At 54.6% G+C, this 23,069-nt stretch overlaps 1 protein-coding gene across 2 annotated transcripts in view; it reads right to left on the reverse strand.

Moving 5' to 3' along the window:
- CE4H1orf226 (chromosome E4 C1orf226 homolog) overlaps window positions 1-23,069 on the reverse strand; it is a 283,880-nt gene that overhangs the window by 13,262 nt on the left and 247,549 nt on the right. For both annotated transcript variants that reach the window (XM_043567575.1, XM_043567574.1), the window contains exons 6-10: window positions 19,563-19,704; window positions 12,812-12,978; window positions 11,002-11,181; window positions 3,802-3,967; window positions 2,457-2,609 (exon numbers count right to left, since the gene is read on the reverse strand). In XM_043567575.1, coding sequence (XP_043423510.1) covers window positions 2,457-2,609; window positions 3,802-3,967; window positions 11,002-11,181; window positions 12,812-12,978; window positions 19,563-19,704 — 808 coding nt within the window. The remainder of the gene's footprint in view (window positions 1-2,456; window positions 2,610-3,801; window positions 3,968-11,001; window positions 11,182-12,811; window positions 12,979-19,562; window positions 19,705-23,069) is intronic.

Below are 23,069 nucleotides of genomic sequence, written 5' to 3' on the forward strand. Positions count from 1 at the left end.
AAACTCGTCTCTCTGATTGTTTCATCTCTCCTAAATCTCCGTTCTTCTTTCGCTTCGCAAGCTTTCCTAGACCCTTCGGAAACCATTCCCCACCCATTCCTCACCCCCTCTCCTGCCACGTTCCACAAAGCCAGTCCACTGGCCCCCTGGCTTCCCCCTCAGCTCCTGCTGACACGCAGGGGAAGGGAGGGGAAGCCTCAAGAAGCCAGACCTTTCACGCTCTGGAACACTCAAAATTCCCACGCTCTGAGAGGGCGCACCCCGCGGAGGATCGGGTGAGCCGGCCAGGCTCGGCCACACCAGACTCCGGCCGTCGCTCCTTCAGTTTGTGGCTCTTACCTTCCTGGTTCTTCCTTCCCTTGTGTATCTGGACCTACCTTCCATCCAATGGTTAATTAGAAAATACGGTAAAACAAACACAACCACCCCTCTCCAACTAAATACACGTTAGGAAAAGAACACAATTCTGCTTCGTTCAAAGACCCTGAAGATTCCCCGTCTCTTCTCTCTGGCCACTTCTTACAAGCCCACACACCACGTACACACGTTCCCTCGCATGCCACCTGTGCATATACGTACACACACGCGCAAACACACACGCACACATATGCACGCGTGTGCACACACACACGCACGCGTTATCCGCACACACCCCATCCTATTTCTGCTGATACCCTGGTACACCAAGGGAGGCTAACATAAAGCTGCGTTTATTTCATTTGGACTTTCTAGCTAAGAGGGAATCCAGCTGCTTAAGGGCTACACTTTCATTTATCAAAACTGTAAAGCTGAGTCAGGGCCGAAGCGCTCTGTGTTTTGGATCACCACGTCCTTACCAGCTAACCCTCAAAGAACACCGCAGGCTGGGTCTGTCGCTCGTTGTCCCGGATGAAGGCTGATTTCCCCAAACACGTGACACTAGCATGGCTCGGCTCTCGCTCTTTAGGCATCGTTAAATCTGTTCACAGGCGCTAGAGTCTAACGGTCACAGAAGGAACTTGTCCTCCGTGCCCCCATCAGCACGCGGTACCGGGTGGTAATCTCTAGACAAGGCCGAGATGGTCCAAGACAAGACAACTGCACGTGGCACTTTTTACAGGTGTGCTCGAGGCACGCACCCACAGGGACGGGTCAAGGGTGACGTGGCTGTGGTCCCTGACCTAAGTGGCAGTGATTCTGAAGAGAGGAAATAAACAGTCTCAGCTACCGGCCTGTATTTGCAGTAAAAAGGGACCACAACTGCCCAGTGGAGGGGACAGGTTGAGAGGTAAGGCTTGGGGGGGGGGGCTCTGGGTCTCTGAGGCTTTCTCCGAGGTGAGGGTGCCACGAGAGGCCTCAGCTGGCAGAGCCCCCTGAGGCAGGACGCAGAGGAGGGAAGGGCGAGCTGGGCTTGCAGGATGGGGGCAGGACTTCCACAGCGAAGAATCAGACCTAAGGCATCTGTGGCAGCAAAGAGACTGCCCTCCCGGAGGGCTTTTCACAGCCCCGGCCTGACTGATGTTAAACGCTCAATGTCCCTGGAAGCAACACCTAACATCCAGCTGGAGAAGATGTCCAGATTCAACTCATCCGGAAGCTTCCCCGATGTGACACATCCCAACACGGCGCTCACACCGAAAGCTCTACCCTGTCACTTACAGCCCAGAGCATTCAGCCTCTGTTCTCTCCACGAGGGCCTGGAGAAAGAATTCGTCCCATAAGGTCTGGGGCGGGTGGTCAGGCAACGGGTATTATCCTGGACACCCAGATGCACAGTACCCCAGAAGGTACTGGATGGCTTCCCTTCACAGTGGGGCCTTGAGGTGGGGCAGGAGGGGGCTACCCGGGCATCACAGGCCAGGCCAGGGCAGAGGAGCCTGATGAAGCAGCTGGCGCCAGCGGTCCTTCAGCAGCCCGGTGGTCCTCGCGAGGGACCCTCTCCCAAAGCCACGGGTCCCGGAAGGCCCTGCGCCCCCTCCTCCAAAGTCACAAATAGGAGAGAGGGGCCGAATGACCTGTGGGAGTCCCAGTGCTCCCCTGTGTCACCTTCCAAAGCAAAATCCTAATCCTTTCCTGAAACGGCAGGCTCTCCGGGGGGCCCCCGCCCCCCGGCTGGAGCCAAAGTCTCCGGTCGCCAGGGTCCTCACCGCCCTCCGCCACACGGGCATCCTCGGCGGTGCGCCCAGCCCACAACCCCCCCGGGCCCCGCCCCCCGCCCCTGTGCCCCGGGCCGCCCTACACGGCGATCTCATCGTCCAGGCTGTCGCCCAGCTCCTGCCTCTGCAGGACGTTCAGCAGGCGCGGCAGCTCCTCCTGGGACCACGAGTCGCGCTCCTCGCTCTCGTCCGTGTTGGACTCGTACTCCGAGGCGATGCCCGACTCGCGGAACCGGAGGAGCTCCAGGCCGCCCAGCAGCGGGCCCGCGGGCGGCGGCAGGAAGCGGAAGCACTCCAGTTTCACCAGGCGATCGCGCCTACCTAGGGGGCTGCCGGCGGGGTGCGCCAGCTCGGCCAGGCCCGCGCCCGGGGGCGGCGAGGGCAGGTCCTCCGGCTGCGGGGTGGTGGGGTCGCAGAGCACCGGCAGGCCTCCGGAGCGGAAGGTGATCTCCAGCAAGCTGTCCTGGGAGCCCACTGGAGGTGGGGGGGGGGGGGGGGAACAAGAGCACAGGAGGCCGGGTCAGTGAGGCAGCCCGCCGGACTGGGGGGCGGGAGGGGCACGGGGGACACCAGCCTGCGACCCTGAAGGAGGTACCCATCGAGAGGACCAGACTTCTGGGCGGTGAAGTGCAGCGGGTCCCAATCTAGACCTTGGTGCTGCTTTAACAAGGGCCCCAGCCCTGCCCAGACCCCCCGATCGTGATCTCCATGGGTTGGACCTGGGAATATTCATTCTTTAAGAAGTTATGGGATAGTCTGGGGGAACCACTGGGCGAAGAGGAAAAGCATTGGTTTGGCAGTCACACCTGGCTTTGAATCTCGGTGTGACCCACACCTTGCTGGTCCTGTAACCTTGAGCCAGCTCCTTAACCTGTTTGAGTCTGTCTCATCCATAAAATGGGCGTAACAACATCTACTACTACAAGGATTACAGGAGGTCACGTGTCTGAAACTCTAGCATCGTTTCTGGCACAAAAGAGGACCAGGGCATCTACCCTGGCCCTCAGCCTACACACATCTGGAGAAGGCTTACAGGCCACAGATAAACAAAAGGAAGGCCCGGAGATGTGTGCTGCCTTCTAGTTCCTCCCAGTCCAGCCTGGAGGCGGCCGGGCTTCTCAGGCCGGGTGCCGGGCAACTCTGTCACTCACCAGCAACGCTATCTGGCCGGTTCTTTCCTGCCCTATCCACTAAGTAGACGACGGCTACCAGCCTGCTCTATGCTACAGAGGTGTGAAATGTATAGTGCAGGGTGCGTAAGCCCCGTACGGTGTGAGGTCCTCCCCAGAGCCCCCAGACAGCAGGACGTGATAGGTGCTCAGCAGATTTCAACGGAAATACACTGAAATGGGCTGCCTTAGGACGAGCGTCCGAGCCCTTTTCGAGGAGGGGGAGCCTGGATGAATTCGTGGCAGTGACTCCTGGGGACATTCAAGGTCAAGTCTGGATGCTGGACGAGAAGGGGCCCAGACCCTCGCTAGCCCTGCCATTTTGCAATTCCGTAAAGCGTGTGGACAGGACAGACAGAGCTGCCTTATGTTTCCTGCTGGAACGCCGGGGCGGGTCAGGGGTCTACTCAAACACCACCAAGAGCTTCAGAGAAAAGCCTGTGGGTTTTCCAGAGCCTCCATGGAGGGCGGGGAGGCTGGGCGGGGCCCTCACTTACTCGCACTCTGTCCCGATAGCTTCAGCTCCAGCTCCTGCACCTGCTTGACCAGCAGGGAGATGTGCTGGAGCATGTCCTTGTTCTGCAGCAGGAGCTGGTGCACTCGGGCCTGGGCCTCCAGCCGTGCGGCGGCCTCAGCAGCCAGCTGGTCCTTCAGCAAGTGAACCTGCAGACGGGAGGGAGAGAAGAGGCGGAGAGGACAGGACAGAGAGGAGAGAGAGAGATGAATGCAAACGAGAGTCACCGGGGGAACGGCTGGGACCAGAGACACCTGCCATGTTCCATTCACGAGGAAGAAGCCCTTCCGGGGACACGTGGGCACCTGGGCTCGTCATTCGGAGCAGCAGCCCAAAGAAGCTGGGTCACTGGCCCCGTGCGCCTCTTTGCATCTCCCGAGGGAGGGCTGTGGCTTCTCACTCAGATACCACTCAGGGCCCGGCAGCAACCACAAGAGGAAGGGAAATGCCGAGCCCCAGCCCCTGCGCCCCCATCAGGTTTGCCAACTAACATGTGACCGCCACGTGGACGGAGGTGCCTTTCGCTCATCGTGTCCTTTAAGAAAGGAAAACGGAAACTGATACGCTGAGCCAGTAGCTAAGAACGGTGTCACAGCAAACCCCTCCTCGGGCTTTCCTCTCCCCTTCCTCATGCCCACACATGCTGGGAAACTGGAAGGCCTACAGAGTCCCCTCATTAGTAAGGCAGTCGTGATAAAGTCTGTTCTTTCCCATCTGTGGGTACCGGCCTCTTTCCCTGACCATCCAGCCCCTTTTCATTTCTCACAGCACCTTGGACTGTGCCTTATACCTGGTAGGGGTCACACGCCTGCTGACTGATTCACAGCCGGGCCTCCTCCCACAAGCCCAGCAGGGTGGAGGTGAACGGTTTACAGAGCCGCCCACTGTGGGAGAGAGAGGACCCTCATCCACTGTCCTCATACACAGTGGAGCAGCTGGTGAGGGCACATACAGTGTGCTCGGGGCCCCGGAGGGTCTGTTCTCGGTGTGTAACCAGGTATGGGGAGAAAACCCAAGGGAACAGGTGGAATGATCATAACAGGAGCCCAGCTTGAGGAAACTGAGTCACAAGCCAACAACAATGTTCACCCATTTGATTTCTGTACCAAGTGGTGGATAAAGGGGCCTTCGCAGAGGGTTTCAGAAGGTCCCTGAAGAAACGGAGCTCATGAATTTTGGCCACACCAAGGCCGCTTGTGGGAAAGAGGGTTTTCCTGGACCAGGAAATACGACGTGGATAAAGTGGAGACACTGAGGCAGGCTGACTGGGGCGAGTCAGGTGGGGGCAGGAGAGGGGTCGGAAGAGCCAGCCGACTCTTGCTCAGACAGTAACGGCTCGGGCTTTTTCCAAAGAGCAGTTTGCTCCAAAGGGTTGCACATTTTGTCGGAGAGCAAAGGACCGTATCGGCTCCGTGGTCCGTCCAACCGGACCCAGCGACCTGCCGAGCCCAGCGTCTGCCCCTTCCAGCCGCTGACGCTTGGAGACTCCCACTCTTGGATTCAGCAGCTGCTTCCTTCCTGGCAGATTTGAGGACCTGACCTTGCAGTCGGTTATGTGGGAGCCGCTAATGAGATTAGTTGCCACTTTCCATTAGTGGCTCCCGAGGCTGGGCCTGTCTTGCCCCAGGGGGCGGATGTGTAAGGAGTCTAAAGTAAATCTGTCCTCCATAAGGTGCTGCTGAGGACGGACGTGACAGTTTGGTTTAGAAATCGGCCTCATCTGCTGCCTCATGGAAACTAAGGAAGGATCTAGAGAGCAAGGAGAACAGGGAAAGAAGTGGCAATAATATTTGAAGCGGAGTATCAGGTGGTGGGGTGGCTGTTAAGCCTTTATTTTCTTTGGAAACTGAGACATGGAGGTATTTCCCCTGAGAGTCCCCCAAATCTTGCTGATTCTCAGAAACAGAACAACTGCTGTGGGAAGGCTCCAGAAGTGCCTCCTGAGAAAGGGCCAAGCTTAACCTCCCATCTGTGAGTAAGGTAACGTACTCCAATCAAGAGTATCGTTGAAAGGCATCTACGGTGCAGGTGGGTTAATTATCCCATTTTTCTATTTCCTTTGGACTGAAACAAACATGAGGCAGAAATGTGGGATAAAGTTTTCAATGCATATGAACAGAAAAAGCAGAGAAGTCTAGATGCTGCTAATCGGCATCTACAGCGGGCTCCCTGCACACACACCAGGGACTCGAGGACTCGCATCCCAGGACAACGGGCCACTTGGGAGCACTGGACCGGGAGCTGGAATGCTCCAGTCTGGCGGTTACACCCTATGCAATTGTAGCGAATTCATTTCCACCTGGACCTCACTTCCTCCAACTCTCACCCGAGGGGGCCCCCAGAGGCTCAGGCAATCCAGGATCCCACATCCTGGTGAATATGGCAGTCAGCGCTGGGGGCCAAGTGTCAAAGGCTCACTGAAGAGAATCCCTAGATTCCCATTCTGACATCACAGAATGAGGACTGGGGACAAAAGAGGAGTCCCCTCCTGCAGAAGCGAGGTGGGGGGGGGGGAATGTTGGAAGCTTCTTTTTGCAGGTAATCCAGTTCCCCTGGTGGAGTGCCATCAATACATAAAAGGCCCTTGAATCTAATGCTTCCTTCAGGCAGTAAGCGCCAGGAGAAAACGCTCCTGAGTCTGAGTGCTCCTCGAACAGATTAAGTAAGAATTTTAGCTTTGCAAATGCAGAGTCAGAACATTTCCAGTGTTTTCAAACCCCAGGAATGCAAAAGCACACACCGCTTCCTAAAGCCAGCGCCAACGGGCCCTTCTGCAGCCATCGGAAGTGACATCAGGCAGAAGGATCACTTTGTCCGTGCAGTCCGTGCCACGGCAGAGCCCAAACCAGGCCAGGCTGCGACGAAACAGCCTGGACTCCTTTTAAATCTGAGGCCACTTAATAGTCCCTGTGTTTTGCACATACGAGTCTGGCCTCGAGGCACTGAAACGGGGCAGCACGATTTTCAGCCTGGGCTCTGGGCAGTCTGCTCTAGCTGTGTGTGCTCGCTTCCTCCACCGTGAACGTGAACGGGGAGCAGACACCGCCCCCTCCCGCCTCCCAGATGGGACAGTTCTTTGTATTCGGCATGCTTTTCTTTCTGAGAATTCAACACCTTTCGCAAAAGCAGGCCGTATTAATTTCTGAAAAGGTATGGGTTAGTCTCTTTCCAGAACCACAGGGTCTTTGGCAACGACTATCCCACTTCACAGACGAAGTCCGTGGGAAGGTCACGGCTGGGGTGCGGTGTCCCGCTCCGCATTCCCGCCACGGCGCCCCACGTGGGAGTTGAACCCTGCACCCTCCAGTTCGGACACCCTCCCTCAGCCCACCCAGCGACACCAGACCACTGCCCACTCGCTCTCCAGCCTACTTGCCTGGACTCCAGCTCCTCCGTGAGAAGTGGGGGCAGGGCCAGGCTGAAGTTAGGGAGCAGGCACATGGAAATGGCGTGGAGAGAACCACAGCAATTTGCCCTCCCCCCCCACCCCCCACCGGACGCACCAGCGGAGGCAGGTGACGCTGTCTCAGCATGCATAAGGCAGGGACTGGGCAGTGCACCCGGGGTGCTGGGGACTGGCAGAAGCCACGGCGACAAAAGCTCAGAGTAGGGCCTGGAGGTGGGGTGTGGAGGGTTTTCTGTGCGGCTCCTGCATCGACAGCGTACGCGATCGCGAAGCAGAAGTAACCAATCACGGGTTTCAGGATAAGCACCAGGGGCAGCGGGTAGAGGAGAAATCTTTAGATAGCGACAGTGCACTCACAAGCTAGGCCAGGAGCTGGCAAAGTGTGGAGGACTCCGGCCTACTTAACTACTGCCAGTCAGCCGAGGTGCCCAGGCCGATTCTGGAGCTCTAGGGGCCCAGCTCATGGCCATGCAGGTGCCAGCGATGTCCCAGCTCTGGTTTGGGGCTTGGCTATGCCCTCATTCACACCCTTGAACTTCTGGCCCAGCTGAAAGAGGAGGAAGCTAGTGCAGCCAGGCAAGCCTCATGCTGGGTGGGGAAAGCGGTCAGAGGGGCTTATTCACACACTGAGGTCTAAGCTAGAAACGCTTAAGAGCTGGTTGAACAACTCCTTTGCCCCTGTACCTCTAAGGCCAGGGCAGGCTCCCCTAGAGAGGCTCTGAACCAATTAGGGAGAGGCTGGGACAGATCTTAAGGTCTTAGAACAAATCAGAACGCTGCTAAGGAGATCCAAGCCCGGTCCCAGGACAACAGCAGAACGGAGTAGCCTGTGAAGAGTACATGGGGAGGGGGGCATGCATACAGGATGCCACAAGGGACCCCAAGAGTGAACCTGTTTGCAAGAAACTCTGCCTGGACCCTTAGCTCAACCCAGAAGTCACATAGGAGGACTTGGATGCTTCCAGAGAGAAAGAAACTGTGTTCCTACCTGAAGTGCTGAGGTCATGGTATTCTTGCCCCCTGGAATTTTGGGGATTGTGGCAGGTTTTTTTTTTAATGTTTGTTTATTTGGAGAGAGAGAAAGAGAGTGAGAGCAGGGTAGAGGCAGAGAGGGAGAGGGAGAATCCTAAGCAGGCTCCATGCTGTCAGCACAGAGCCTGAGGCAGGGTTTGAACTCACGAACCGTTAAGATCACGACCTGAGCTGAAATCGAGAGTCAGACGCTTAACCGACTGAACCACCCAGGCGCCCCCCCTTTTTTTAAAATTTTTTTTTAACGTTGGTCTGCCCTATTTTAAATGCATGAAAGATGTCAAGAAGGCCTACTGATCCACTTCTATCTCCTATACAATAGTTTTCACCCAAAGACATGGAAACTAATACCAAGCCCATTCTTTCTAGAATGGGAGAAAGGAACATGCAGAAGAACTTGTAACAGAAGGAGGGTTTAGGGCCCAGTCGGCTGGAGGACACAGGATCTGAAAGCCCCGGCTGCGACACCACACCTCTTCTGCGTTCCCAGGCAGCAGAGGGGGAGAGATGTATGTTCAAGAAGCTATCTCTGACCTCAAGTTCCCTGTCCGGCTGAAGACGCCGCAAGTCTCCGGCCCTACCCGTCACCTCGCCAGGACCGATGCACGATGCTGGCCAATCAGCCACGTCACTGCGGGAACCAAGGGTCAGGCAGGACACCGCCAGCCACAATCCACAGACTGTGACTCAGAGCCCGTGGGAGTGGCAATGAAGTAAACCCAAGCACCACACTCTTCCCTTCCCTGAGATCCACTGTCTTCTAGGAGAGAGACCATTAAAACAGGGCAGTGCTGCCCCACTGAGGCAGATGCCTGATTCCCTACCGGAAAACCACTTTTAGGGTTTCATGCTGCTTGTGGCAAAGCCACGATCAGTTACAGGTCTTGGGGCTTTGCAGACTGAATGCTTCCCCAGACCGACACAACAATCTTCTTGTTGTGTAGATTGTACGCTTGTGTCTAGTTTCCCTTTAGCGTTTAGCAGTGACTTCAAATTCAAATGACTCGCTGGTAATATCTATCATGAATATGCATCAAGCCCTTTCTTAGATAAATAATAATTACTCGGCAATTGATACGCTGCAAGAGAAAAGTATTATGGGTTGGAGAATGGATTTGTATTCAAGGGGAAACTTCCGGAAATGATGTGAGTCGTGGAATGGCTCTGTGCTGGAGCACTGAGGCTTTGTGATCCTGTCACAACGGGGAGGAGGGGACGCTAGGGACCGCCACACCGCCATTAAGGAGACGAGATGAATTCTGTTATTTGACAAAGAGTAATGATTCCCCGCCCCCTCCCCCCCCAAGTATAAGAAGCCATTAATGACATTGCCTTCTTTTTCTTGCTGTTCTGGAAACACCTGCAAATGCTCCTACCATTAGCACACATCCTTTTGTTTCACCGTCAGAATTTTTTAAAGGCTCCAATCACCTAGGAGCCATGGCACACTGATTCTACTCTCTCCCACGTGGCTGCACAAGTCCTCCGAGAGGCTTACGTCTCAGGACCCGTCCTTGCGAGACTGTGTTAAGAGGACTAAGTCTCTTCAAGAACTAAGTCGTCGCAGACCCCGCTCTGGTGAGGCGGCCGGTGCTTTCTCAAGGTGTGCATATGGGAGAGCACAGCTGTGACTGGGCCACCCCTCCACCCCAAGGGTCGTGAGAAGGATAAACAAGAGAAACAACAGGGATCAGGGAGTGCTCCCCAGAGAAGTCTGCTCCCTGACGTTCTAGAACGCAGAAAGCCTCAGAGGTCAGCCTAGTCACACAGATCGAGAACGCCAGCGCGTGGAGCTGCCCGGCCAGACCGCACACCACTCCCCTGCTCGGGAGGCCCCACCCTCCTCATTGCCCTTATCCACGACCCCCTCCCCACCCCACCCAAGAGCCTGACCCATCCCTCAGTCTCAGAATTCAGCCTATGAATGGTATGAGCCTATGAAGGTCAGACTCACAAGTCCCAAAGCAGATGTGGATTAGAATCCCCTCCAGATGTGGATTAGAATCCCCTCTGTGGAAAGCAAGCAGAAGGAATCCTTGCCGGAAGCAGCAAGGGAAACCAGCTTGGTCCTCTGCAAGGCCATGGCCTGACAAGCCTTTGGGGCCCAAACAGCACTTCGCTCCTGAGATCGAAGCCAATTCTCACGTAGCTCACATACAGCACCTAACATCCCGTAAGTTAGATCCCATTGGGATGAATTCCAAGGCCAGTACAAGATCAAATCCTGCCGGGAAGAAGCAGGGCACTGACGGATGTGTGGGGATTTGAATGGACAAGGCAGTTAGGATGCCAGTAGGGGGCGGGGTGGGAGGCTCTGCAAGGGTGTTTGGTGCAAATTCGTCCTTGAAGCTCTTTTAAGACTGGTTGCACAAGGTCACAGCTGTCCTGACTCCAAAGGCGTCCCTTCCCACCCGAACACCAGGAAAATGAGGCAGGAAGGGGAGAGGGGCTCTGTGTGCACCTCCTTCCTTGGTGAGCTCAGGTCCTTATCCAACAACGTCCAGCCAAGCCAGCCAAGCCCAGCTCAGAGCGGGGGGGAGGGGGGGTACGCGGGAAACCAGAACGTTCCCTCCTAGCCCAACCGCATCCCCCTCGCCCCCCTTCCCCAACAAGCAATGACCCAACAGCGTGAGCGATCCCTTACGGCTCCCTAGGCTGTACACCTGCCCCTCGCCCCCCGCCAGGGAAGGCGCGTCAAGCCCATGAGAGTGGAGCCTGAGGGGGAGGGAGGAGGCGGAGGAGGACCTGGGCCACAGCCACTTGCGTCTGCTGCTGCTGCTGCTGGAGGAGCTGCTGGAGGAGCTGCATCTGGTGGTGGGAGGACAGCGGCGTCCCCGGGCCCAGGCCTGGGGGCTGCGAGGGGCAGGAGGGGAGGAGCATCCTGGGCGAGGCTGCCAGCACGGGCTCCTGGGGGTGGGGAGAAGCCTGGAGAGAGAAGAGAGCACAGGGCAGTGACCGCTCTTACACAGACGGCCCGGGCACGGGTGGAGGGAGATGCGGCGTCCCCAGCAGCCGTGTGGACAGGGCCCCGGGAGGAGGTGGTGTGGCGGCCGGGGCCACCTGCCAGGACACCCTGCCTGGACCCTCAGTGACTGACCCCCTGCGATGGAGGCAGACGGTGGGCACCTGCCTCTCGCACCATATCCAGCGATACCACACCCGGACTTTGGGGCGCCCATCTCTGGTCACCCACCACCCTACTATGAGACCCGGAAGGGGGCAGTTCCACCTTCACTCCGATGGGTCCTCGGGGTTCCCTCCTCCAGGGCTGCCCCCGGGGCCCCGAGGCTTGAGGGAGGCTAGTCCAGCAGGGTGTGCCTCGCGGGGAGGGCCAGGCTGAACGGCGTCTTTGTGCCCTCCCTCCTGTCTCCCTCTGGGCAGGTGGGAACTGTCACGAAGATGGCTTATGGGATCCATAAATCAACTAACTGCAGGGAGAGCCATTTCGTTTCCGGGAGGTCTGCTGCTGGTCCCTCTGCAGACGTGCAGGAGAAAGGCACCCAGTGACAGCTCTTGCCGCTTGCAGGGAACAAATGTCACCAAGAAAGCATCAGGTGATGACTTGGGACCATCCCACCCTCCAGACCAGACAGGTTTCTCCCTCCTCCTGATGAGCTGCCCCACAGCCTGCACCGGAAAAGGCCGACACACGGCAGGAAGGAGAGGCGGCCGTGACACGGGGAATCTAGGGGGAGCCCCCTCTCTTAGCATTGTCCTTCCGGGTTTTCTGCTGTGTCTTCGGGCTGGAATGTGCTCTCAAGTTATCACTTTCTCAGTCTGGATTCTTTTGTAAAAAAATTCTTTTTTTTAAGTTTGAGAGACAGAGAAGAGGAGGGGCAGAGAGAGCGGGAGAGAGACAATCTCTCCCCCGATGGGGGGCTCGAACTCATGAACCACGAGATCATGACCTGAGCCGAAACCAAGAGTCGGACAGTCAACCGACTGAGCCACCCAGACGCCCCTCTCGGTCTGGATTCTATCGGGATCCTCTCGGGAGTCCCGCCATCTCAGCTGTAGGATGTGAGGTTGGAGTTGATGATGCCTCAGGTGGTCTCGCAGTTTCCGGCCCCCAAAGGGCGCACTGCCAGCCTCTGTGGCATCAGCAGGAGGCAGCACCAAAGTGCACAGTCGCTGGCCGCAGGCAGAGGGAGCCTGGACGAACTCTGCTCCAGCAGCTAAGCCCCAAGGGATCGGTCCTGGTGCTCGAGGCTTAGTCTGCACAGGTATCAGGCTGCCATGAGGAGCCACTGAGGGCAGGACTTCCGGGGAGAAGGGGACTCAGGACAGAGGGGACCCTGGAGGGTGGCGCACGTCAAGGGTAACTCTGTGGTGTCCTGACACACAGCAGGGTCGAGCGCCGGCCCACCGGGCCCATCTGCAGGAGCCGGGCCCCCGCAGAGGAGACGAAAGCTGCTCCGCTTGGTCGTATGCACCGCACGCGGAAGCTAACCCAGCGGGTACAGGAGGGGACTCTGACGGTGGCCCAGGCCGCAGCACATTGTGCTCCAGGAGGCAGCATGCGTGCAGACGGTGTGACGGGTCACGTCCTGCCTACCTTGGGGTCTGCGTGGGAACCTCCTTCCTTCCCTACGGCGTCAAGGTCGGTCACACCTCGGCTGAATTCCAGGACATCGTTCCCCTGGAGCGGGGTCTCTACTGCATCGATGTCCGTCTCCTCTGCGGTGGCCGTGGAGGCCCTCTCGGCTCCAGTGAGCTGGCGGCCTGCGGGGATGACAGAGAGGGAGGGAAGGGAAGGGCACCACCGAGGCCAGGGTCCTCCCTTCCCGGCACTTCACCTTCAGGACTGTCATGTCTAGAGAGGCCACTGGCTCCCTGACGTCTCCACCCACCCTTCACGCCCAATTCTCCCTCTTGGCTGAGAAAACAGCTGGTTTTCACGATCGCTGACTGTGGCTGATGGGCGGAGGTCAGTCCAGTAACTGATCTGTAAGCACCGGGAGGGTAAGCTGGGGTGGACGGAACGCCGTGCCTGTTAGCACATCGGGTAGGGCAAGATCTAGAGGGTGGACCTGTTAGCACATCGGGCAAGGCAAGGTCTAGAGGGTGGACCCACAGCTAACGATCTTCCTCAGGTCCTAACAGACAAGAGGGGGATCTGGTATTTGCCACTTTCCTGGGACCCAGAAGCTGAAAGGACAAGAAATGATATTTAAAAACAAAACAAAACAAAAAACGAAACCTTCTAGCAAACTGGGAGACAGGAGATTGGGCTGTGTGGATTCCCACCTGCGCAAGGGTGAGAGGACTGGACCTGGAAGTGGGGAGGAGTGCCACTTTCTGAATTGCTTATTTAAACCACGTCTACTCGATGCAGTGAATTGTAACTAGAAGCCGCAGGACATATGCTGATTTCATTTGTTCAATGAGCATTCATTAAGCACCCGTATGTGACAGAAATCTACCGGGCATAAGAATAAATAAGCCAAAGCTGTGTTTTCCAGGCTTCCCCAGCCTGAAGGAGGAGACAGACACACAGCACGGATGCAGCCGGGGGCCGTGTCCCCTCTGATCCGGGGTGCAGGGCAACAGAGGACGGACAGCTAACTCAGGCAGGGGTTAGAGCAGCCTGTCCAGAGGGCACAACACCACCCGGAGAAGTGCCAGCTAAGGCAGGTGAGGAAGCAGGCACGGGATGGGGAGGCAGGGGCAAAGATACAGGCGCTATTCACTGCAAATGGCTCTGTAGGGAGGGGCCCAACCAGGAAGACTGCGGATCTCATCTCGAAGGACTGGAAGCAGGTGAGTAATACCAAAGGATTTCGTTCTTTCGAGTTTCACCCTAGAGATGATGTGGAGGACGGATCTAGAAGGGACAAGATGAAAAGCAATACCCCGGGTGAGAAACAGGAGGGCTTATGCTAGCCGTAGCAGACAAGAGGGGAACAGATGTCAAAGATTTTCAGGGGGGGCAGAAATCACAGGATGTGGGGAAAAACTGGTGGCAGAGAGAGAGAGAGAGAGAGTGGGAGGTGGGAGGAAGAAGGGAAGGAGAGAGGAATATGCAAGGACGTTTTGAAATTTCTGATTTAGGTGATCCGGTAGGGGCTGGCGTCCTATAGGGAAAATTCAGGAGGAGCAGGGCTGTGGGTAAGAGGATGCACTGAGTTTTAAACCTGCTGGAATCACGAGGTCTGTGACAGCCAAGTGGAGATACCCCTCAGCTACTGGGTACGTAAGTGGAGAGTTCAGGAGAACGGCCTGGCCTGGAAATAAACATCAGTTGAAACCAGTGAAGTCAGAAAAGGGCGCCAGGAACAGGAGAAGCACAAAGGATGTTGGAAAGCAAGTCGCCGATGAAGAAAGGTTGTGTGTGCGTGTATACGGGGGGTGGTGCCCCAGAAGCCAGGGTAGGCGAGTGCTCTGTTCCCCGTGATGAACCCTGCACAGAGAGGCTGGTTCAGTTTGCTAGCTGGGGGCCCTTCAGTGACCTTGACCGGGGTCCCCGGAAAGGCCAGCAGGCAAGGCAACCAACTGGAGGTTGAAGGAGTAACAGCGAGGGTGGGGGACTAGGAAGAAGACACGAGAGTGCAGATAAGTCTGGCAAAGAGCTGAGCTCTGAAGGAAAGGAAAGAGATAAGGCTGGGGGGCGGGGGCGGTGATGCAGGGGCAAGGCTCGGGGGGGCGATGCAGGGGCAAGGAAGACTGGATTTGGTTTTGTTATGGAGAAAGGCTTGATCTTGTCTGTGTGCAGTGGGGAGGAAGTCAACATAGCAAAAGACTCAGGTGACCCCCCCCCCCCCCCAGGAGGGGCAGAAGTGGTGGCTTGGGCTCAGGAAGAGGCAGGTGAAGGGTAATCCTGGACTGGGGGACACTGGCCACAAGGCACAAGCTGGGGACAAGCAGCCTGGCAGAGCCGGGTGACCCCAGAAGCGTAACTCTGGAAGGCGGTTGCAGGGGCTAAATGGATAGGTGCTGCTGAATCAATGCAGAACTTTTCCCATGTCAATTATACCGTAATAAAACGGTTTTAAAAAAAGAACAAGGGGTTATCAGCTCGGGCACAAAGTGCTGGAAATGCCCACTTTTTTTCTTTTTCTTTTTTTGGCCTCAAAACTGCAGTAGTAATAGCTTAAAATCAAATAGCACTTACTAGGGCACCTGGGTAGCTCAGTTGGTTAGGTGCCTGGCTCTTGGTTTCGGCTCAGGTCATGATCTCACGGGAGATCGAGCCCTGTGCAGGGCTCCAAGCTACCACTGCAGAGCCTGCTTGGGATTTTCTCCCTTTCTCTCTCTCTCCCTGCCTCTCCTTCCCTCTCTCTCAAAATAAATGAACATTTAAAAAAAAATAGCACTTAGTACATTCCAGGTACGATTTAAGGGTTTTACCTGTATAAATCATTTGTCCTTACAACCGTCCTAAGAGGCAGGCAGTGACAGATAAACTGAGACACCGAGCTGGTAAGGCTGCAGCTGGGGCTCAAAGCCTGCCAGTCTGGCTCCAGGCCTGGTGCTTAAAACCAGTGCCACCCTGCTTCCCAACTGGCCGGCTGCTTCCACCTGCAAAGCCCCCCACCCCGCTTCCCTGCATTTACATGCTCTCAGATGATCTCGTTTATCTGTCACGTGCTTGCACCACCTCCCCCGCCCCCCCCCCCAACTTTGAAAGCGAGCTCCTCGCCGTCAGGGACCCTTTTTTTTTGTTCACAGCCTACCCAGAATCAAGCCTGGCACATCAGGGGAACTAGATAAACATCTGTTGAAGGAAGGAGGAAACTAAAACCCAGGAGAAACAAAGGATCAGGCAGTGGTTGCCAGGGACGGAGGGGTGGGTGAGGTGGGAGAGCAGAGGGGTGAGGTGAGCAGCATGCTCGGGGGTCCTGATGGAGCAGGAGGCCCAGGAGATGCAGGTGTAACAGGTACCCCAGCCCGTTGCTCGCTGTCTAGATGACGAGTGTTCTTTTTAAGAAGCTCTATTCCTCCTAAGGGTTCCAAGCCCTTCCCCGCACTGGATTGCTGCCGTGGGAGGATGACGCCTCCAAGGGAACGGGAGCTCTCCCAGGAAACCCTCTGCAGGAGTCAAAGAAACCGCACCAGGCAGAGGCGGGCCAGGGGAACAGGAGCAGCGGCCCCACCTGGCTCTGAGCCCCGGGGACCCGGCCTACGGCAGCTGCTGCCAAAAGTTACACAAGATACATCTCCCCGAGGGTCGGGAACAGTGGGAAGAATGAGGGAGGCAAGAAAGGCAGGCAGGGAGGGCATGGGAGAGGCGAGGTGGCTCCAGTGGAAAGACAAACTGTGCGTTAAATGACAAGTCCCCCGCATGGGAGACTCCTATCAACAAAACAAAAATACACACAAACAGCTACCGATCAAGAGTTCTAGTCCGGTGCCGCAAGGTGCTCCGTTAACAGAGACAAATCCTAACGCGGCAGATAAATGCTTCCGGGGGAAGCACTTATGGAAAGAAGAAACGTGTATCCTAGTGGTTTGCAGGCCGTAAGCAAGCAAGCGGGGGCCGTAAAAAGGAAGTGACTATGGGGCTGGGCGGTAAGCAGCTTTCCCTGAGGAAGAAATGTTTCCCATCCCAGATCTGTGCCATCCCACACACTAATATTACTCAAAGGAGGCTCAGCTGCATGCTGCAAACACTGTGATCAGAGGGAGCCCTGATTAATCCTTTAACTCAGACCTATGGGACTTGAGGGATCCCCTGGCTACTTCTCACACTGCAGAGATGGGCTGGGTCATGTATTTCAGAGTCTGAGCTGCAAACCAGCTAATAAGTAATATGCACTTAGAGTGCAGCACAGTTTACCCTTGAACAACGTGGGGATTAGGGGCTCAGACCACCCCATGCAGTCAAAGATCCATCCATGTGTAACTCTGGCCTCCCCAAACACTTAATGGCCTGCTGTTAATAGCCTTATCAGTAACAGTCAATTAATACGTGTTTTGTATGATACAGGTAATACACTGTATCCTTTTTTTTAAAGTTTATTTACTTATTTTGAGAAAGAGAGAGCATGTGCATGTGCATTCTGTGTTTCCCCCTCTCTCTACCCTTCCCCTGCTCATGTCCTGTGTCTGTCTCTCAATAATAAATAAACGTTAAAAAATTTCTTTTAAAAGAAAAACTCAACAAAGTATCTTGGACAGACTTTGTATCATTTCATAGAGAGCAGACTCATTCTTTCTAAAGTTGTTTTTTTTTTTTTAACGTATGTTTATTTTTGAGAGAGAGAGAGAGAGAGAGAGAGAGAGAGACAGAGTGCGACTCGGGGAGGGGCAGGGACGGAGACACAGAATCCGAAGCAGGCTCCAGCCTCTGAGCTGCCAGCACAGAGCCCGATGTGGGGCTCCAACTCATCAGCCATGAGATCATGACCTGAGCTGAAGTCAGATGCTTAACCAACTGAGCTACCCAGGAGTCCCAAGAGCAGACTCATTCTTTTTAATGACTGTGCAATATTCTGCTATTTGTACCATAATTTATTTGAAAAACCCCCGCATGCTGTTTCCAGTTCTTTGCTTATGTAACTTTACATACGCATGTATGGGTTTACCCTTACGATAAATTCGGAGAGGGGAAGCTGGGGGTCAAAGGCATGTGGATTTTTAAACTTGATTTCTATATTTTTTTCTGTAGGGCTTCTATTTCCACGGTGCCCTGTGTTAGCGTGTGTTTCTGGGTCTATGTCTGAACTTTCCATTCTGACCCCCCGTCAGGGAAGCAGTCCTACATCAGCAGTTTTACTATTAGAGCTTTATGCTTTCATGTCTGCAAAGCCACTCACCTGTCATTACTCCTCTTTTCCAGAAATTTTTCTCTTCTTGCCTTTCCGATCTTTCCGTATCTATGTTAGAATAATAATAGCGAATGCGGATCTGGTGTTTACTACGGGCCAAACACCAGACTAGGCATTTTTCGTGTATCTGCTCACCTAATTGTCACAACAACTGTCTGACTTATTGCTCTGCCGTTCTTTCTAGTTTCTTCCAAAGCGGAAACAAAGGCCCGGAGAGGTTATGAACTTGCCCCCAAATCACACAGCCAGGGACAGGTGCAGCCGGAATGAAATTCAAGGGTCTGCTCTCAAGCACTTTGCAGCGTCCCGAACTGGGTGCTTAGCTAACTTGATTTTCATGATTGGTTATCGGTCTACAAAAATAAGTAGTTGAACCTTTGGATGCTCCTCTGAACCCTGCCTTATCTGGATCCTGCAAGTTCTGAAGACGACAGCTTTCCGATGTGCCCCTTTTGCCATCAGAAATCTGCACTGTGCTGTCAAATTGAGAGATTCACAGGAGAATTGGCTTTTTTTTTTTTTTTTAATAAAAAGGATGGTTCAGGTTTCCCATCCAAGAACCTTCCACGTGTTTACAACTTTCTTCAGGTAAAATGTAGACATTTTATTGCAATCATTCACGGGTATTTTGTCTTTTTAAATTGTTATGCTAATGACTTTTTTCTTCTGCTAAGACTTCCCAGTGGTCGTTGCTGGAAAACATAACCCTGAGTTACTGGTCGTACTATCAGACCTCACCTCCTTAAAGGAATTCTCCTGTTTCTAACAGTGATTAGTTTCTTTTCTTGGCTTTTCCACATTAGAAGTCGATATAAACAATACTGACTTTCCGTCTGCTCTTTCCTGATGCTCATACTTTCCCCACATTTACTGTGAGACGATCCACATGATGGAAGACAACTCTGCCATCCTCCTGACTCTCGGTGACACTTCAAAGTGAGAGCTATTGGAATAACGTCCACGTGGAACGTCTACAGAACTACAGAATTTAGAAACAGGAAGAAAGTGGGGCGCCTGAGTGGCTCAGCCAATTAAGCGTCCGACTCGGGCTCAGGTCATGATCTCACAGTTCGCGGGTTCGAGCCCCGCGTCGGACTCTGTGCTGACAGCTGGGAGCCTGGAGCCTGCTTCGGATTCGGTGTCTCCCTCTCTCTCTCTCTGCCCTTCCCCCGCTCACACTCTGTCTCTCCCCAAAATCAATAAACATTAAAAACAATTTTTTAAAAGCCATGAAATAATTATAACTTTATCTTCTTTCTAATTTGTTTTATGAAGGTGCTTTTGTACTGAAGTTTTCTTTGGGGTTGGATTTGGTAGCATAAAGCAGCTTAAATGCTTCCGTGTTCGATAAACATCTTTAATTGTCTATTATAAAAGCCACACACGTTCCTTAAAGAAAATGTAGACTCCAGAGAGAAAGAGAAAAAAAAAATAAATGTGCTTTTTAAGTGGGTTGACGGTCTGGGGCTTGGTGAAGGAATGCACTGTCCCATGCTGGTGGCCAACCCTCCCACTGCAGCGACCCGCCCAGGCGCCTACCTGGCTCCCCCGAACTGCTGCTGTCCCTCTCGCCCTCACCGTCCTCCTGGCCGTCTGCGTTCTGGTGCGTGTGCTGCAGGCTTAGCTTGTGGCAGACCTCGAAGGCTTGCCCGACCGTCCGCACGATGCGCATGGCTTGGCTCTGGGAAGGAGAAAGGAAAAGAGCAGGTGAAGGGCGTGGGGACCCTCTGCAAAGGACACAAGAAGGGCCCGGGACGGGAGAGGATGCGCCGGGGGCCACGCGGACAGAAACCCATGAAGTCAGCAAAGGAAGAGACGGAAAAACCTAAGGTTGCTCCGATGCGCCCATGCTCACAAAGAAGGGTGTGGAGATGTTTTCCTTCCTGAAATGGCCCAGGAAGTAGAAACTCACCAGTTCTAGAACACTCAGTCAACTGGAAGGACAGACGGTACTGAGCCCAAGTCCCCCTTCCACGTTTAACAAAAGTGGTCCAGACGCTCCAGCATCCTTCGCCAATCACAACTGAACGTTTGGTGGGTTCGCCACATGAAGAGAAACTCGGTTTCTCCAGGTCTCCCTGCTGCTCCTGCAGACCAGGGACTGGGAAGCCACCGTCTAAGCAGCAGAGCCACGAACCTGGAGTCCAAGTTCCCCTGGGAGCCAGTGGCCGCAAGCCCAACCCAGGTGAGCCTTCCCAGTCTTGCCGTAAGACATAGCCCACTTGGGTCTGTTTTTGGCCACTCCTCTTTCTTTCCTTCCCTCCTTCCTTCTCCCCTCCCTCCCTTCCTTCCTTTCTTGGGGCAGGGGTGGGGGTGCCGAGGAGCTATTTAACCATATCTTTTAATAGCCCAAGAACAGAACTTGACCCTGGCTCTCGGTATTCCGCTGCTTAACTTGGAGAGGAGGACACAGGACAAGGAAGCCTGTTCCCCTACAGTCCTAAGCGACCCACACAGGCTGTGAGGACGAACCACAGGCAATATTCTCAGGGTCTGGCCTCCAAAGAGGATAGTTGACCGACTGCAGAATCGGTCAGCTCTCATTTTCTTCCCAAGACCGAGTCTGGTGTAAGCTAGGTAGAGTTTAAGCACACAGGCTGGGTGAGCTCAGCTCACTGCTCCTTGCCCCCAGTGCTCCCCGAACATCCCACCGCAGACAGTTTATCTAACGGTGGCTGTCACCCTATGCCTGCATCCGAGATTAATCACATTTTGGATGGCCTGACTCCAGGACAGCTGTGTCCACCTAGTGAGTCCCACATTCACTAAGTGCCTGTTGCTATAAAAGCTCAGGTTCTCCTAGGAAGGACAGGTTACAAACTCCACCACCATCCCTGTAAGCCACAGACACTTTCCTTAACTAGCTTTTCAGATGACGTTAAAAGTTGAGGGGCGCCTGGGTGGCTCGGTTGAGCATCTGACTTCGGTTCAGGTCTCACTCTCACGGTTCGTGAGCTGGAACCCCACACCGGACTCACTGCTGTCAGCGCTGACCCCCCTTCGGGTCCTCTGTCCCCCTCTCTCTGTACCTCCCCCAGTCGCACTCTCTCTCTCTCAAAAATAAGTAAACATTAAAAAACGAAAGACGATGTTAAAAGTTGAAAGGTCTTCGAACAAGTGCCCCCAAGTCCACAGGAGAAGACAAGGGACGGGGACAGGATTTCTAATCCTCTCTTGGAAAGGAAGCGCTCAGACTTAAATCCGGTAGGAAATGACTTCTCAGAGGCCCCGCATTTCCCAGACATCGCAAGCTGGGCGCTGGATCACACACTCAGGACTGACATCGGAAGAACCCGGACTATGGTTTCCATCTCTGTCACCTTCATCAAGGACGAACGCGTGGAACACGCCTACCAGTTTCAACCAACCGTCGAGAAGCGACAACGGGAGTCGTCAGCGTTGAGTCAGCGATGCCCACAGCCTCTCCTCCACCACGCAGAGGGGTAAGCGTATGACGAACACCTCCCCCAGGGCTTGGCATACGCTAAGCTCTCGAACACAGGTTTTTGTGCCGAAAGGCAACGGGGACAGAAGATAAATAGGAAAGGCTGGGCTTGTTTTTATCGACAACAGAAACCTACAGATATTAAGGGGACTGGCTCTTACGTACAGATGTGAGCATCAAAGAGGCGAAACCACCCCCTCCCCCACCCAACTCATGACAGAGGAGAACCCATGGGCCAAACTGTCTCTGGTGGGAGCCACCATGATGGTTTCCACCGCGAGGAAATTGCTGGATTCCAGGTCTAGATGTGTACATTCACCGCTAAATGGTTTCCTTTCAGTGTTCGCTTTACTCCGCTCTGATGTAGGTTGTATTTTCATTCACACTAAAAGGATACTGTGGCAGCATGTTCCATGGAGAGCGCTCTGAACTTGAACGTGGAATCAAGCTACACTGCTACCTGCTTTACGGCAGGAGAGAACTGGCCTCCCCACTCCCCACCGTAGCAGTGGGAGGAGGCTGGATGGCCTCAAATTCTCAGAAATGGCTTTGTGAGTTCAGGGGCCCCCTGACCTTTTAGGCTTGCCTCCCTTCACCAGTGAAAAGTCTACTTCGAGTAGATTCCTATGTTAGGACCTTGTTGGGGGAAATTACCTGAGCCTGCACCTGGTGGGGCCGTCCCTCCCCTCACTGGGGCCGTCCGCTCTCTGCACAGCCATGCTGGCTCCCGCCTGCTGGGCCTGCCCCACTTGGAGTGCAGGATCCACACATGCTAAGACTTAATAGTTAAGAAGCCACGTCTAAGCCCACAAGGGAGAACTCTCCCTGAAGGCAGCTTTCAAAAGAACCCTTTTCATAGGTCCCCATGGATCACGAGGAGCTGCCCATGTCTCCTGACCACACACAGGCCTTCGGAAATCAAAGCAGAGTTTTAAAGATGTGAAGGCAGCCAGGTACGAAGCACAACAAACAGGTGGCTTGTTGGGAACACAGCCTTGTCCAGCTCCGGGATCTGGCCATCCTCCGGAATTTACCAGATTTTTAAAAACGTCACCTACTGGATTATTTCAGTACAAACCCAGTTTAGTTCCACAAGAGCCCCTGAGAGTACTTGGGCGCAGGGATCAAATCTTCCTGTCCAGAAGCCATTTTCCATCAGCAGCCCCGACGCATTTGTTGGCTTTGAGTCGTCAAGGTTAGGCTGGATATGGTGGCTTTGATGTTTTCTAACCTCAGAGGGGCTCTCAGCCGCAGACGGGGAGCGTGGCAGCTCAGGGGAGTGCCGATTACAGGCAATTTTGTACAACGGGCCTGGAAAGGGGGCAGTCTGAGAACTTTATACCACTTACCCTCACGACGCACGGGAATGCTTCTTTTAACCACCTACTTATTCATGCCGACAAAGCCGCCTTCCTGCCCACCCCACAGGCCGTCCCTCAATGCAGCACAGATGTCAAGATGTAACCAACGGCCGTCCTAGAGCGTGCCTGCTGTGGGTGCTAAGTACACGCCGGGCGGGTGTTGGTACCTGCTATGTGGCAGCAGCGATCGTGAATTAACACCATGCTCCCAGCCAGAGTGGGAGGCCCGCCCTGGTAGCT

Source organism: Prionailurus bengalensis, chromosome E4 (assembly GCF_016509475.1).
Source record: "Prionailurus bengalensis isolate Pbe53 chromosome E4, Fcat_Pben_1.1_paternal_pri, whole genome shotgun sequence".
NCBI lineage: Eukaryota > Metazoa > Chordata > Mammalia > Carnivora > Felidae > Prionailurus > Prionailurus bengalensis.